Raw genomic sequence first — 17,024 nt, 5'->3', positions numbered from 1 at the left:
AATTAAAAAGATGTTTATGCGTATTTTACGACCGGGCGAGGCTGGGTTGCCTGGTAGTTTATGTACAAACTTGAAGGTTATTTCAAAAACTATTTTCATTAATAATTGGTTTTCTACTTTATCGTTTTTCATAATTTTTGGATATGTTACTAATTTCGACATGACATAGCATTGGTTTTTAATAAAATTCAATATTTCGATTTTCACTCTAACAACGAAGAAGCACGGAATTTCACATTGAAAAATGGCTGATTATCTCGGGTGTAAAATAATGAAATTACTCTGAAATGATTGAGAAAATAAAAAAAAGCAATAATGTCGTCCTTCAAATTCCGTCTGTGTTGATAATATCCTGCCAGCTGACATTTGGGCTTGACGATGAATGCCCTGGAAAAGTCACTTCTGATTAATGTTTAGTTTTAAAACATACAAACAAAGAAATGATTTGCAGCAATTTTAAATGGGACCTTTTTTTTTTATCATAAATTTAACTCATTATTAAGAAAAAATTAAAATAAAATGGTGAGGCATACCCAGGCTTGAACAGGGAATCATTCGATCTGCAATCTACAACTGACCTATATCTTCAGATAACAATAAATCTGTTTTGTTTTTAAGAAGAAATAATTTGCTGAGATTTTATCATCTCCCTTGGCTGGTGTAACGTAAAATATTCCCCAGTAAAAATTATTCTTTTTTTATTTATAAGAAAGATTATTTTTAAGATCGGAGTTTTTCGATTTTTGATACTTATCGGATGAATTTCTGTACAAAACATATCTAAGAACACTGCCAGATATATAAATTAGCTTTTGTGAAATTTGCAAAAGATAGACTCAGCTGTTTCGGACCCTATCAAGAAGGAAATCGCACACACACACACACACACACACACACACACACACAGAATTCCTATTTAGTAATGTAAATTATTATTAAAAAGACTCCAAGGAGGAAGTTGAAATAAATAAATAAATAAATTACTCAACTTTGCTTTAAAGACAAAAAGGAAAAAAAAAAAAAATGGGGAAACTCCCCCCTTTTTTTCTTAAAAAAATAAATAAATAAATAAATTGCTCAACTTTGCTTTAAAAACAAAAAAGAAAAGCCAAAATCTCAGATACTTTGGAAGAGATAAATTTTGAAAAGTGGGGACAATTTACTTACAAGAACGGACAGGGTGAACGTATTTCCAAAGTCCTCGCTGTACATATCCATTGTATCGTGGAAAGACTGGGCAAGAACATAGCACACGGACATAGCCAACCAGGGAAGGTTGAAGGTGTTGAGAATAAGATCAAATTTCGAGAGGTCTTCTTGGCAGCCATCTGGAAAAAAAAAAAAAAAAAGCATTAAAGAAATTTTTAATTTTGATTTTACGAGTGATGCCAGATTTATTTAGGCATAATACACTTAAAATAAAATTTTCAATTCAAATGTAAATATTAACACAAAGTTCCTTCAAATCGCTTAACACAATACTAAAGCTATAAATGGAGGTGGAAAGTGACTTTGTTTTATTTTTTTTATTGTTTGTTTATATAACCCATGCACAAACCTTTGGGATGAACATAATGAGTTTCAGTTAAGTAATGAGTGTATATATGTGCAAGGCCACAGGGGAGACAACCAAGGAAAAAAAAAAAAAAAAAACAAGCAAAATTCATCGAAAAGCAGCAAAACTAAAAGTGGCTTACCAGGACACTATGTAGACAAATTTGGGCATATTTTATTGGTTGGAAAATATAGCTGTATTTTACCAATTGTCATAAAATATAATGTACCTATTTACTATGCCTTCCCACAGGACAGAGTTAGACACCAGGGTCGTTTTTTAACGTGGAGAAAAGGAACAAAAATAAAAATTGTCTCAGTCATGAAGGATTTCTCCTCCACCTAAAGAGAACAAGAAATAGAAGTGCAGCATCTGAAGAACAGATACTACACTTTGATCTTGTCCCGAAGGCCAAGACTTGAATTATAAAATATAATGTAATAACTATTCAAAACGTCTACAAAGTTTTATGTAGCTTCGTCCCATAGAACCAAAGATATGAGCATTTCAATATTCAATTTGGCGGTGAGCGGATATATATATATAAAATCCCCGAAACAGTGTTTCATGGTAAACAACTGATGATCCCTTAAAAAATAAATTATTACTGGTCCTATAGTAAATTCGAGAGAGCAAGTTTATGCAGTGATTGCAGGTGATTGAATGACTTACTGAATGGTTTTCTAACGAATGATAAAAAATAATGGGTTTTTTTTGTATAGTTTTAAAGATTAAAAACTTCCAAGACTATATATATATATGATGGCAGCAAATTCGTTTTCGAACATTGCCATTACTTAATATAGCACATACAAAAAATATATACACAGAAACATGAAAACAAATCAGTGATGGGCCGCACGAAGATGTCTTTTAAGCCCTGTCAAACTCTGGCATTCTTTGGCAGACATTGTGCAAACATGTACACCACTAGCAGCACGTTCTTGATGGTCACTTCTATGAATATTCAAATGCTGCTTCAAACCACCTGCTATATATATATATATATACACACACACCCCCCACCACCATTTTTGGCAATTTTATAAATTTGAAATCTCGGCAACTATTGATCAGAATTTAACATATGAAGACTCGTTGGAAAGTTAATGACCTGAATTGTGTAGTGGACTATGTGAAATTTGCCCTTAAGGTCACATATTGTTGATTAAAAAGTGGGGATCGTTTTTCTATATTAAATTAACATGAAATGAGCACCTACTTTATGGCCACTTTTTTTTTAGCGGGGAGTGTCTGTTATTTTTTTTTTATGGGATGGTATTTATTATTGTGGCCTGGTAGACCAAAATAGAACCCACCTTAAAAAACTTGTTTCTATAGATTTTTGGGTATGCTGAAAATGAATATCGCATTTAAATTTTCCACAAATAAGTATTTTTCCAGGTATTAAGCAAAAAAATATGTGCGCTCGTGTGTACAACAATGGCTTAATACCCGGAAAAATATTTATATGTTGAAAATTTAAATGCAATATTCGTTTTCAGCATACCCGAAAACCTATAGAAAACAAGATTTTTAAGGTTTTGTGTTGGTCTACCAGGTCACAATTACCTAATAAACACCATCCTTAAAAAAAAAAATAAGACCTCCTCCTCCTCCCCCCCGCCCGCCATACATACAAAAAAGGTGACTATAAAGTGGGTGTTCATTTCATGTGAAATTAATATAGAAAAGTGATCCCCCACTTTTGAAAACTATTAATTTTAACTTGTTTTCGTTTTCAGCACTCTCGAAAACCTGTTACAATGGTAATTTTAAAAGATTTTTTATGGATGGAAAGATACTGCACCTTTACCAATGTTTCGATCATAGTCATGTGTTTTCCTAGTTTTGTATATGAATTACAAAAACTCTGGCCTTGATGGAGGGGAGACTAAAACTTCCTGCTATGGTTTCAAATCATCTGAAATAACAGCCAGGAGAAACTCGATTCAAAATATTTCTCATATGTTATATCTCCCTAGTGTTCGTGGGTGCGTGTGTATCATCATCAGCAGTCACTCGTGTCCGAGTAAGACTATCCTCTGTTGTGGCTTCTGTGGGTTCTCAGGTGAGTATAGAGCCCAATCCTAGACCCAATTTTTCTTGTGTAATTTGGGCAGATAAAATTAGTGGTGGTGGGGTTGGGTGTGTCTGGTTGATAATCCATCCCTTCTGCGCCTGCGTTTATCCTCAGCAGCTTGATTTAGGTCACTGCTATAAAGCGCAGCACCTTCGTGGACAGCGCTCCTCCATGCCAACCTGCTCCCAGCCACGTCCTCCCATGTCTCAAGGTCCATGTGAAACCGTTTTAAATTTACTTTGATGTTGTCCTTATACCTCATCTTTTGGCCACCCTGGGCACGCTTTCCCTCAATTGGCTGAGAGTAGAAAATCTGTTTTGGGAGGCGGAGATCCGGCATTCGGACAACATGACCAGTCCATCTGAGCTGGCGTTGAGCAACAGCAGCGGTGATAGTAGGAATGTCAGCCTCACTCAGGACGCTGGTGTTGGTGCGTCGGTCCTTCCAACTGATTCTGAGGATTTTTCGGAGGCATCTTTGGTGGTGTTTATCAAACATAATACACATATGATCTTGTGGCGTTTCTCTGCATCGATTTGGAAATCGTTTCCCCTTATTGGGAGACCTGCTTAATCTTATGCTTTCAAATGATCTGTAATAGCAGCAGGGGGAGACTTGATTCCAGATATTTCTCATATGTTATATCTCCCCTCTTTTGGAAAAGGCTACGATTATTAATATCTCCAGTATCTAATAATCCTTATACTCTGTGAAATTTACTTTATGTATGAAAACCAAAGAGGGGAGATATAACATATGAGAAATATTTGGAATCAAGTCTCCCCTTGCTGTTATTTCAGATCATTTGAAACCATAGCAGCAAGTTTTAGTCTCCCCTACATCAAGGCCAAATGTTCTTTGCTTTCGGTTTCGATTCTAGCTGATGGCATCCAAATACTTTGTTTTTTTTTTTCACTTTTGAAATCATAACTACGATAATATATACAAAACCTAGACAAATTAAAATATCATAATTTAGCGTCTTTTATAACCGGGCAAAGCCAAGTGCCCCTCACCCATTAGTACATCTATGTATATCTATATATCTATAAAAGTGAAAATGTCTCTGTGTGTCTGTCTGTGTACATTTCCCTACCAAATAACTGTCAATTTTCAGTTTACAGACTCGAAATTGGATATACGGGGGTATTGAGATTTGGGAAAATCTTTATAATTGGGTTTCGGCCAGAAATTTTGCTGTTAAGGGGGTCAAAGTTCAATAATTTGACCTTTGAGAATTCTACCAGACTCCTTCGCCAATTTTGGGTCTAAACACTTGAAATTTTAGATATAGGTTATTTGGACATGGATCTAACTTTATAATTTGATTTGAGCTCAAAACAGTGAATGTTAAGGAGTCAAAATTGAGGGTCAAAGTTAAAAAAAATTTGACCTCTGCAGTCTACCAAATAATTCAGCCAAGGGGTCAAAGTTCAAAAGATTTGACCTTTGTAGTATCTAACAAACTATTCAGCCAATTTTCAGTCTAAACAATTGAAATTTTACATAAAAGTTAATAAGACATAGGGCAAGCTTTTTAATCATTTTTTTGCGGAAAATTTGGCTGCCAAGGAGTCAAATACCTAAAGGTTATTAAAACATAGGGCAAGCTTTTTAATCCGGTTTTTGGGCGAAAATTTGGCTGCCAAGAGGTCAAAGTTTACAGAGGTGACCTTTGCAGATTCTACCAAACTCCTCCGCCAGTTTTTGGTCTAAACACTTGAAATTTTAGATGTAGGTTACTTAGATATGGGTCAAACATTTTAATTTGATTTTAGCCCAAAACAAATGTTTAGGGGTCAAAATTAGGGTCAAAGTAAAAAAGAATTTGACGTCTGCGGTCTCTACCAACTTTTCTCTATGGTAGATATGGAAGACTATTATATAGAAATGCATTACCATACATATTCACAATGTTTAATATATATACATGCATATAAAGTTATGAACAGTATATGGGGTCTGAGCAAAGCCGGGCTGAACTGCTAGTATAAACATATGATGATGATTGCAACGTCTTGTCAGACGAGTGCCACTCCCTCAGACATTTAAAATCCATGATTCCAAATGTCTGAGGGAGTATCTATACAAATATGATGTTACAGAGTCTTAGCTTTGTACGACAGCTAAGTCTCTCTCTCGGTTCAAAATGTTGAGATCCAGCAACAAGCAAGAGCAAGATAGCCAGCAACAAATTAAACTGCAGACCAGCTTAATGCGGGTACTGGTCTTCCGCTTTATGGTTTTTTAAATCAGAGATTTGCTTCTCCTAGAAAGGTTGCCCTCACCACGGCTTACGGGAGCCCTCTCTACCCCAATACACATATACACACACACAAATATACACGGTGCTAGTTGGCCGTTGACCCAGAAAAAGAGTTCATTCGCCCTTTGGAAGGTCTTGTTTTTAATCCTTCAGGGAGTGTATATATATATATATATATATACACACACCAGTTGTAGCGATTGGTTTCCTAGATGTACATCCAATAAAACTCGCACGATTATTAAAGAGTGCTCAATGCAGGACAGAGCAGGTATATAGTCTATTTTATTGTATTTTTATTGGTTACATATGTGCATAATTGGGACGGCACTGAAACATGTCTGCACATATGTAACCAAATGCTCCATCCCCAGATGCAACAAAATGATAATATTTAAATTTTAACTGTGAATGAAGCCATGCGATCAGTACGTTTGACACCAAACCTATATATATATATATATATATATATATATGATGATTGCAACGTCTTGTCAGACGAGTGCCACTCCCTCAGACACTTAAAGTCCATGAGCCCAAATGCCTGAGGGAGTATCTATACAAAGATGATGTTACAGAGTCTTAGCTTTGTACGACAGCTAAGTCTCTCTCTCGGTTCAAAATGTTGAGATCCAGTACCCACATTAAGCTGGTCTGCAGTTTAATATATATATATATATATATATATATACACAGACACACACGAGTTGTAGCGATTGGTTTCCTAGATGTACATCAAATGAAACTCACATGATTATTAAAGAGTGTTCAATGCAGGACAGAGCAGGTATATAGTTGTTTATTGTACAAACATTATTGGTTACATATGTGCATAATTGGGACGCCACTGAAACATGTCTGCACATATGTAATCAAATGCTCCATCCCCAGGTGCAACAAAATGATAATATTTCAATTTTAAATGTGAATCAAGCCAGAGCAACATGCATGACCATGCGATCAGTACGTTTGACACGGCCGCAAACAAACACACACCTTCCAATCTAGACAAAGTATGTAAAAATGACTCACAGTAAATTTCTTTGCCGAGCTCATGAACGAAAACATTGAGTCGCATTCCTTGTAGAGGTAAACTGAGGTAGTCTTTAAGAGAAGAGTTAACAGGCAGACACGCTTGACGCAGGTATTCAGCCACCATTGAGATCAGGCTCAGTACCAACGACAGGACCTCCCTCTGCAAAGGAAAAAGAAACGCGATCAACAAAGCGATAAATATTATACATAAATCAATTTAAGATCTTTTTTCCACCAAACATCTGTAACATCGTTACAAACGAAGGCAAGAAAAATAATTTGCGCATTTTTTTTTTTTTTTTTTTTTATTAACAAGAGTTTTGGTACTTGTACAGTTTAATCAAGACATGAAAAAAATGAAAATATTGAAAAAAAGGTTATATTGTACGTATCCGTTATGGAATGAAGATCTCCAAAAGAAAATTCCATTTAATTTGATCCAGTAGTTTTTTTTTACAGCAGAAAAACACATTTTTATGGGAGCGCGTTGAAGTCAGCCATTATAGAAATTTGTAACACGCCACGGAGAGATAACTCCAGTTAAAGCGCCGACACTCCATCCCTATCTTTATTACTAACTTTTCTTCCTTAAAAAAGAAATTAAAGGAAAAAAAAAAAAAAAAAAAAAATCAAACCTTTTGCTCGATATCATAAATTGTTTTTTTTTCGATGTAAAAAAAAAAAACAAAAAAAAACCCTACTTGATGAAATTAAGTGAAATTTTTTGTGGGGGAGAACTTCATTCCATAACGGATGCATACAATATAACCTTTTTTCGATATTTACATTTTTTTTAATGTCTTGGTTAAACTGTACGAGTACCAAGTTTTTTATTACTTTCAGCTTAAAAAAAAAAAAAAGTATCTCTGTCAAATGTTTGTTCGTTTTAACCTCGCTCGCGTTTCTCCTTCTTCCCACCGCACGTCAGCCATAGGCAGCCAATTCTCGTCTGCAACTTCATGTCATTTCATTTGTTGCGAGCACCATTTGCATTTTTTTCATTTTTTTTCTTTCTCTTTTCATGCACACTTTCTAATTTACATATGAGCATTTATCGACTAATGCTGCTGTTAATCTCTTCACCAGCTGTGACAGCGTCCCATGCTCCGGTCAGCAACTGATCTCTAACCTCATCGGAAACTGTGGCTCGTGATCGTTTTTCTCCCAGAAGGGCTTCACAAAATTCTCTGCGTCTCTGTGTTGTTTTCTGCTGAAAAGCAAAAGCAACACCGGAAAGGAAAGACAAGGTTTCTAACTACGAAAAGTTAATTTCACAAAAGTCGCAGGTTTTTACATATGTACATCGTCAGTTCCCCAAAACACTTTAAGTCTCACAAAAATCTTATTCTTCGTCCACTGGATGGCGGTCACGATGAAGAGGGGGGGGGGGTCTCTGGCGGGTTTCTGGGGGCGTGTTCCTTTCTCGAGAATTGGCTTCAATCTGACCAAAACAGTCTGGGCGCTTGCTTAAATATTCAGGGATGGGGTGGGGTCTGGCGATTTGCCAGACCAACCAAAATTCAAAACATCAAGAGGGGAATCCCCAGCCAGTCTGCGTGTGTGCACTTCCGCAATCCGTCCACAGTTTTCAAGACCTGGGACAAAAACTGAACTCCTTTCACACGACCCCAAGGGGTCAAATCCTGTCATTCAGAAAGCCATAGTCTGAACAGGTGTTCTCCAAGCCAACAAGTACAAATCTCGTTTCTACATTATTCTGACGTTTCCTGTCATTGGGTTTATATCCCTTTTGATAGGTCAACTGCCGCTGTCCGGGATTCAGTTAATGTTCAACAGACAATCTCAGCATATTTACTTGCCTCCCTCAGGGTTTAGGGACATCTCAATCTCCCCAATTGGGAGTAACATTGTTCCCTCAGACAATCACGTCACAAGCCAGCTATCCTTCGCAGTTGCTATTTTCCACGCACTCATATGCACTCCGTTAAATATCTCAACAAACATAAAAAAAAAATAAAAATTAATGAAAACTGAATCATGTGTGTGTGGGTGGGTGGGATGGGTGAGGGGATAGATACAATTTGTACGGACTTCAACTTCTGACAACAAATGTGCTCAAACTCAGATACCATAGCTCTCGGCAGAATCCATTAAGGAATGGGTATGTATACTTCCCGTTTACAACCCAATCTCCGACAACTTTATTGCATAAACAACCGATACAAACAACCAGCGCTCTTCCCATTCCCCATGTTAAAAAAGGCTTTCTATTTAGGAAATTACTCTAAAAACTAGCCGGGGAGTTCTCAACCTTGCCGATACACACACCACCTTTTTTGGAATTTTTATAAGTTCTAAATGTCAGTGATGGTTGATCAGAATTTAATAAATGAAGGCTCATTTGAAAGATTGGTTGGTTGTTTTTGTTTTACAGCATATCAATCCTTTTCGGGTTATTTAATGCCGAATCCAAAGATTCGGAAGAAAAAATTTTTAATAGAATATATTTGTTATTTTCAAGTCGGTTTCTATTTAACCCATAGTTGGAACCCAAACAGGTACTACCACTCCGGGTCAGAGTGGACCTGAGAGAAATGGTAATTAAAGGGTGGCTCCACACTCCCCAAAGCCCACAAGCTGGGGCCTCACCATTGGATATAGTTTAAGGTCATATCCAGGACCGCCATTAAGGGACTTTTACCAAGACCGTCTTAAAAGACAAGATGGCCGGTGGGCAAAAATAATTTAATCTGCTGACGTCATCACGGATAGTCCCTTTACCGGTGTCAAGCATTGCTTGACTCAAGCAACCAACTGTTGTCACCGGTAGATATCGTAACGTATTGTAATATTTCTTTTTTTATTAAAATGCCTTCACGGTGCATCGTTCCGAATTGCAGAGGAAATTATCGTAAAGGACCGAAAGTTACAGTATTTTCATTTCCGAAAAATAAAGAATTATCTTGTCTATGGATTAATGCAGTAAAAAGAAAAGATTTTACACCATCTCCATTCAGCGAAGTAAGTTTTAACGTGCCCCCCCCTGTATTTAACACGATGTGACTATAATTTAATTCAAGATTATCATCCTAAGTTTTTTACCATTCAAAAGAAGAAGCTTCAAATAAATTGCTAATATTAAAAAAAAATTTTTTACAGCATACAAAACTAAGGAAAATGCGAGACATAAGACGTTCTTTTGAAGAGACGATTTTTTTAAGCTGTTGACACACGTTTTAAAATTCTAGCAAAAATTAATTTTCCTGAAATTTTTCAATATTTAAAAATAAATTATGCCGGCTGATAAAATTTTACAATTTTTTTAAAACTAGAAAGATAAAATTTAAAAAATACTTATATATATATATATATATATATATAATATGAAACTAAACTAAAAAAAAAAACGCGCGTTCACTCGTGGTGTTACAATTTATATTATTAACGTATTTTAACAAACTGAAAATATGGATATAAAAAAAATGATTTTGCATGTTATTTTTGTTATGTGGTGAAATAATCTTAAATAAGAAACATGATTTTTTCTTTAGGTTAATTATTTTTTTACTGAGCAATACTTCATGAATTTATTGATGTTTTAAAAAAATGGTTAAATATGAAGAATAACTCCACCTTCGAGAATTCCTTTAAAATTACCACTTTTATAAGTTTTCGGGTGCGCTGAAAACGAAAATAACATTTAAAATTAAGGCAAACGAGTATTTTCTAATATATTTTTAAAAAGAAAAAAACTACTTGTTTCCTGGAATTTTAAAGGATTTTCCGAGGGTAAATAGTGGCCACAAAGTGGATGGTCAGTTTACGTTAAATTATTATAGAAAAGTGATCCCCCACTTTTTTAACTAACATTTCTTGGAAACTACTCGTTTGCCTTAATTTTAAATGTTATTTTCGTTTACAGCGACCTCAAAAATCTATAAAATTAGGAATTATAAAGGAATTTTCCAAGGTGAAGTAATTCTTCATATTTACCAAAAACTGTTTATGACTATTTTAGTCAACAACAACAAAAAAAAGTTCATTAATAATTATTTTTCTATCTTATCGTTTTTTTGTCATGTAATTTTGGGTTTGTATTACTGTACACATAGATTCGAAAAAGTTGTCAAAAAACAAATATAGAACAAATAAATGTTATCAAAGGCAAGATAAGTTACTTTTCTACCAAACTGGATATATTTTTTGTGTTTTTATTCAATGTAACATGTTTATTCAGCTCGAAAAACATGCAGTGTTTACCGATGTATTGGACAATTCAAAATGGCGGCCGACTCTCTCTTAAACACGGTAAGTTCGAGAAAAGGTGTTATAAATAATAAACTAGACAAAATACTATTAAAAACACCGAATATATGTCAACCTATGTCACGGTAATATATATTGAGCGAATTTCTAACAGTATTTTGTCTAGTTTATTATTTATAACACCTTTTCCCGAACTTACCGTGCTTAAGAGTCGGCCGCCATTTTGAATTTTCCAATACATCGGTAAACACTGCATGTTTTTCGAGCTGAATAAACATGTTACACTGAATAAAAACACCAAAATTATATCCAGTTTGGTAGAAAAGTAACTTATCTTTCCTTTGATAACATTTGTTCTATATTTGTTTTTTGACAACTTTTTCGAATCTATGTGTACAATAATACAAACCCGTAATTTTTGTAAAAGTCAAACATATGGTACGGTTTTCTTTTAAATTATTTCTTTAGGTATGTGAACTTCATTTTCGACCTGAAGACATAAAATGCTCATATGGAGTTCTTCGAATTCCCTCATAAATAATTTTTGTCGCAAGGAGAATGACAACATTAATAAAAAAAAAAATTTCAGAAAAATTCAAACTTTTAATTAAATTCCACAACGGATTTTTATAATGTCTGATGTATTTAATATTTGAAATATTTCTGCATTAGTAACTTTGTTTATACTAACATTATTTGTTTGATTTTAATTTTAACTTATCGTTTGTTCTTCAGTTAAACCAATTTATTGTTCGTTTTTCAGTTAAACTAATTCATCGTTCGTTTTTCAGTTAAACTAATTTATCGTTCGTTTTTCAGTTAAACTAATTTATCGTTCGTTTTTCAGTTAAACTAATTTATCGTTCGTTTTTCAGTTAAACTAATTTATCGTTCGTTTTTCAGTTAAACTAATTTATCGTTCGTTTTTCAGTTAAACTAATTCATCGTTCGTTTTTCAGTTAAACTAATTCATCGTTCGTTTTTCAGTTAAACTAATTCATCGTTCGTTTTTCAGTTAAACTAATTCATCGTTCGTTTTTCAGTTAAACTAATTCATCGTTCGTTTTTCAGTTAAACTAATTCATCGTTCGTTTTTCAGTTAAACTAATTCATCGTTCGTTTTTCAGTTAAACTAATTCATCGTTCGTTTTTCAGTTAAACTAATTCATCGTTCGTTTTTCAGTTAAACTAATTCATCGTTCGTTTTTCAGTTAAATTAATTCATCGTTCGTTTTTCAGTTAAATTAATTCATCGTTCGTTTTTCAGTTAAATTAATTCATCGTTCGTTTTTCAGTTAAACTAATTTATCGTTCGTTTTTCAGTTAAACTAATTCATCGTTCGTTTTTCAGTTAAACTAATTCATCGTTCGTTTTTCAGTTAAACTAATTCATCGTTCGTTTTTCAGTTAAACTAATTCATCGTTCGTTTTTCAGTTAAATTAATTCATCGTTCGTTTTTCAGTTAAATTAATTCATCGTTCGTTTTTCAGTTAAACTAATTTATCGTTCGTTTTTCAGTTAAACTAATTCATCGTTCGTTTTTCAGTTAAACTAATTCATCGTTCGTTTTTCAGTTAAACTAATTCATCGTTCGTTTTCAGTTAAACTAATTCATCGTTCGTTTTTCAGTTAAACTAATTCATCGTTCGTTTTCAGTTAAACTAATTCATCGTTCGTTTTCAGTTAAACTAATTCATCGTTCGTTTTTCAGTTTTGATTTAAAAAAATATTGTTCAAATGATTTAAAAAAATATTCATTTCGATTTAAAATAAAATTCATTTCGATTTTTAAAAATATTGTTTTTTTTGATTGTGGTTCATTTTGATTAAAAAAAAATTCATTTTGATTAAAAAAAAATTCATTTTGATTAAAAAAAAATTCATTTTGATTAAAAAAAAATTCATTTTGATTAAAAAAATATTCATTTTGATTAAAAAAATATTCATTTTGATTAAAAAAAAACTCATTTTGATTAAAAAAAATTCATTTTGATTAAAAAAAATTCATTTTGATTAAAAAAAAAAGTTTAATTTTAATATTTGTTTATTGTCTTAACTCATATCAAATGTTTTGCTTGTGTTCTGCTTCAAATATTCATAAATATGCATAATTTTCATTTAATTATATTAAATAAACTTCAAGTTTACTACAAATCAAATCGTGTTCCTTCATTTTTTTTAAATGTAATTTATAAGTAATTAAAGAACGTATTCTAATCTTTAAAATCTATAATACGACGAAATATTCAATTGCTTATAATACTTAAACAAACAACTTGTTTTTTTTTAATTATTTTTTTATTATTAATATTAGATGAGTTTCAGTATAAATCATCGTGTTCTTTATTTATTTTAATCCAATTTTGAAGTTTTGTAACGCTGTCTGTAAAAATTACTGTTCATTATTGACAGTCAAGAGTTCCACATATCTTGCTTGTTGGGACCTCGGCGATGACGTCATTTTTTCAGCTGACCGGCCATCTTTATAACGAAGGCCACGCTTTTACCCTCTGCAGGGGGGGGGCAGTCGGCGTATTCTAATGCCCCACCGACAGGGCCTCATTTGAAAGGTAATGATCTGAATTGTGTAATGGATTACATAACATCTGCCCTAATGTCGCACATTAAGGGGATCATCCATGATCCAGAACCTATTTTTGACACTTTTTTACAGCCATAAAATGTTTCAATCATATTGATTTGTTTTCCAAGTTTTGCATATGAATTACAAAATATCTGATATTTCCCCAAAACCTCTAGCCTTGATCGAGGGGAGACTAAAAATTGCTGCTATGGTTTCAAATGATCTGAAATAACAGCAAGGGGAGACTTGATTCCAAATATTTCTCATATGCTATATCTCTCCTCTTTGGTTATTTTTCTTACATAAAGTAAAATTTCACATTGTATAAGGATTATTTGATACTGGAGATATTCATAATCATACACTATTTCCAAAAGAGGGGAGATATAACATATGAGAAATATTTGGAATCAAGTCTCCCCTTGCTGTTATTTCAGATCATTTGAAAGCATGATTAAACAGGTCTCCCAATAAGGCGAGACGATTTCAAAATGGATGCAGAGAAACGCCACAAGATCATATGTGTATGCGTATTATATGCTTGACACACACACACACACACGCACCCACGAACACTAAACGAGTCACGTGCCATTAAGATGGACATTTAGAACACAAGAACAATAGTCCGTTAAATGCACAGTTAGATAAGAATCCATAAAAACGATTTAGGGAGAACAAAATACACAACGGAAATAGGGTTGTACGTTGGACAAGTTCTAAATTCGAGTCAAAAGAAAAAATGTAAAATCAGAAACGCCACAAGTCTGAGATTAATTTTTTTTTTTTTTTTTTTTACATCTCCACCTCAAACAAGGTATAATATTAAGTTTTATATCAATGATAAACAATCATCAATTAGCTTAAGATTTTACTGCAGTTTCATGGCATTACCGATCATTAGAAATGTAACTGATCGGTTCAAAATATCTAAATTACTTGTCCCTATGTCCAGCGTCGCAATAAAAACATTAATTAACTAGAAACGAATTACTTCCCTTTGTAATCGCCTTTTATCAGTTAACAATCATAAAAACATTTTATCAGTTAGCAATCATAAAAACATTTTATCAGTTAACAATCATAAAAACATTTTATCAGTTAACAATCATAAAAACATTTTATCAGTTAACAATCATAAAAACATTTTATCAGTTAACAATCATAAAAAACATTTTATCAGTTAACAATCATAAAAACATTTTATCAGTTAACAATCATAAAAAACATTTTATCAGTTAACAATCATAAAAACATTTTATCAGTTAACAATCATAAAAAACATTTTATCAGTTAGCAATCATAAAAAACATTTTATCAGTTAACAATCATAAAAACATTTTATCAGTTAACAATCATAAAAACATTTTATCAGTTAACAATCATAAAAAACATTTTATCAGTTAACAATCATAAAAAACATTTTATCAGTTAACAATCATAAAAAACATTTTATCAGTTAACAATCATAAAAAACATTTTATCAGTTAGCAATCATAAAAAACATTTTATCAGTTAACAATCATAAATAACATTTTATCAGTTAACAATCATAAAAACATTTTATCAGTTAACAATCATAAAAACATTTTATCAGTTAACAATCATAAAAACATTTTCTCTCCAAAAATATTCAAAATAAAAAAATTTTCAAACTTTTTTTTTGACGTTTCTGAATTTTTTGAGATGAGGATTGGTTATATGTATTATTATTCATCGGACTACTGTTCTCATCTTGAGTGTGATTTTCACAACGTTTCGGTCGATACAAACTCCAGCCTTCTTCAGGTGTATCTTGTATTTTTTCTTTTTTTTTTTTACATTTTCACCCCAAACAAGGCACGTTGCCACTTTGATGTAGGGGGCTACTATCAGAGATATAAGCTACAGGGGTACTATGTAGGGAGTTGGGCAGCAAGATGTCAGTTCATGTTACATTTGAACTTCTGCATGTCAGTACAGTTGGGGAAGCAGGAACCCGAAAGGGAATTCCAAAGTCTTGCGGTTCTGGGGAAGAAACTACTGGAGTAGAAGGCTCTCTTACATCTAAGGATCTCTACTGTGAAGGGGTGAGATTTTGCTGCTTGTTGGGTTTGTCAGGGGTATTTACATCGAGGAGATACAAGTGCTGGCAGTTCGTTAGAGCATTCACTGTTAAAGTACTTGTAGAACAGGCAGAGGGATGCAACATTTCATCGATGGAACAGAGGCTGAAGTTTAGATGACAGTTCAGGACCTATCAGGATCTCAACTGTGAAGGGGTGGGATGTAGCTGCTTGTCGGGTTTGTCGGGCGGGGGGAGGAGTACTTACATCGAGGGGGTACAAGTGCTTGCAGTTCGTCAGAGCATTCACCGTTAAAGTACTTGTAGAACAGGCAGAGGGATGCAACATTTCATCGATGGAACAGAGGCTGAAGTTTAGATGACAGTTCAGGACCTATCAGGATCTCAACTGTGAAGGGGTGGGATGTAGCTGCTTGTCGGGTTTGTCGGGCGGGGGGAGGAGTACTTACATCGAGGGGGTACAAGTGCTTGCAGTTCGTCAGAGCATTCACCGTTAAAGTACTTGTAGAACAGGCAGAGGGATGTAACATTTCATCGATGGAACAGAGGCTGAAGTTTAGATGACAGTTCAGGACCTATCAGGTTGGCGACTCTTTTGAACTTTGTCTAGGAGTGAGAGACTAGTAGCAGATGCACCAGCCCAAATATGACAACAATACTCCATACATGGGCGAATGGTGGCCTTATAGAGATTTCACTCCATACTGTGAAAGACAAGATGCCTGGGAGGGAAATAAACCAATATATAAAAACATACATCGTCTTGTGTCTGTCTTGCATGCGTAATTATTATAGCATCCTGGAAAATATTAATTTTATTTAATTGTTTTGTTTTTTTTTTATCAAAGTGGCCATAAAGAAACTTTGAGTCCTATGTTATATGGTCAGGAACTTGGTGAACATTTTATGTTAGAATCGAAGATATTTTATTTGTTAAACTTTTTTTTAAGTATCTCTTTTTTGTTTTATATAGAAACTAGCATGCCTACCCAGTGTTGCCCGGGTGGAGCGTGGTGGTGTATATTAAGTAATCCAATTCACACTTCTAATGGTTACTTTGATATTGTCCTATTGACCACTCTATACTCTTTAACCCTTATCCTCGAGTGGCCTCTGAACCTTGATAAGTGGTGACTCTTATGTATAAAAAAAAATAAATAAATAACACTGCCGAATCTTCAAGGCCAATGTAAACAAGTTCTTGTTC

The 17,024-nt window shown here is 33.8% G+C and overlaps 1 protein-coding gene across 2 annotated transcripts in view; it reads right to left on the bottom strand.

The window, feature by feature from the left end:
- Positions 1–17,024, bottom strand: part of LOC145269130 (uncharacterized) — a 267,872-nt gene that overhangs the window by 116,509 nt on the left and 134,339 nt on the right. For both annotated transcript variants that reach the window (XM_080124733.1, XM_080124734.1), the window contains exons 12-13: positions 6,938–7,100; positions 1,168–1,328 (exon numbers count right to left, since the gene is read on the bottom strand). In XM_080124733.1, the coding sequence (XP_079980859.1) occupies positions 1,168–1,328; positions 6,938–7,100 (324 nt within the window). The remainder of the gene's footprint in view (positions 1–1,167; positions 1,329–6,937; positions 7,101–17,024) is intronic.

This window comes from Euprymna scolopes, chromosome 45 (genome assembly GCF_053919585.1).
Source record: "Euprymna scolopes isolate OS-2025 chromosome 45, ASM5391958v1, whole genome shotgun sequence".
Classification (NCBI taxonomy): Eukaryota; Metazoa; Mollusca; class Cephalopoda; order Sepiida; family Sepiolidae; genus Euprymna; species Euprymna scolopes.
Note: the sequence above shows the minus strand (reverse complement) of the source record. Positions and strands in the feature narration are given on the sequence as shown.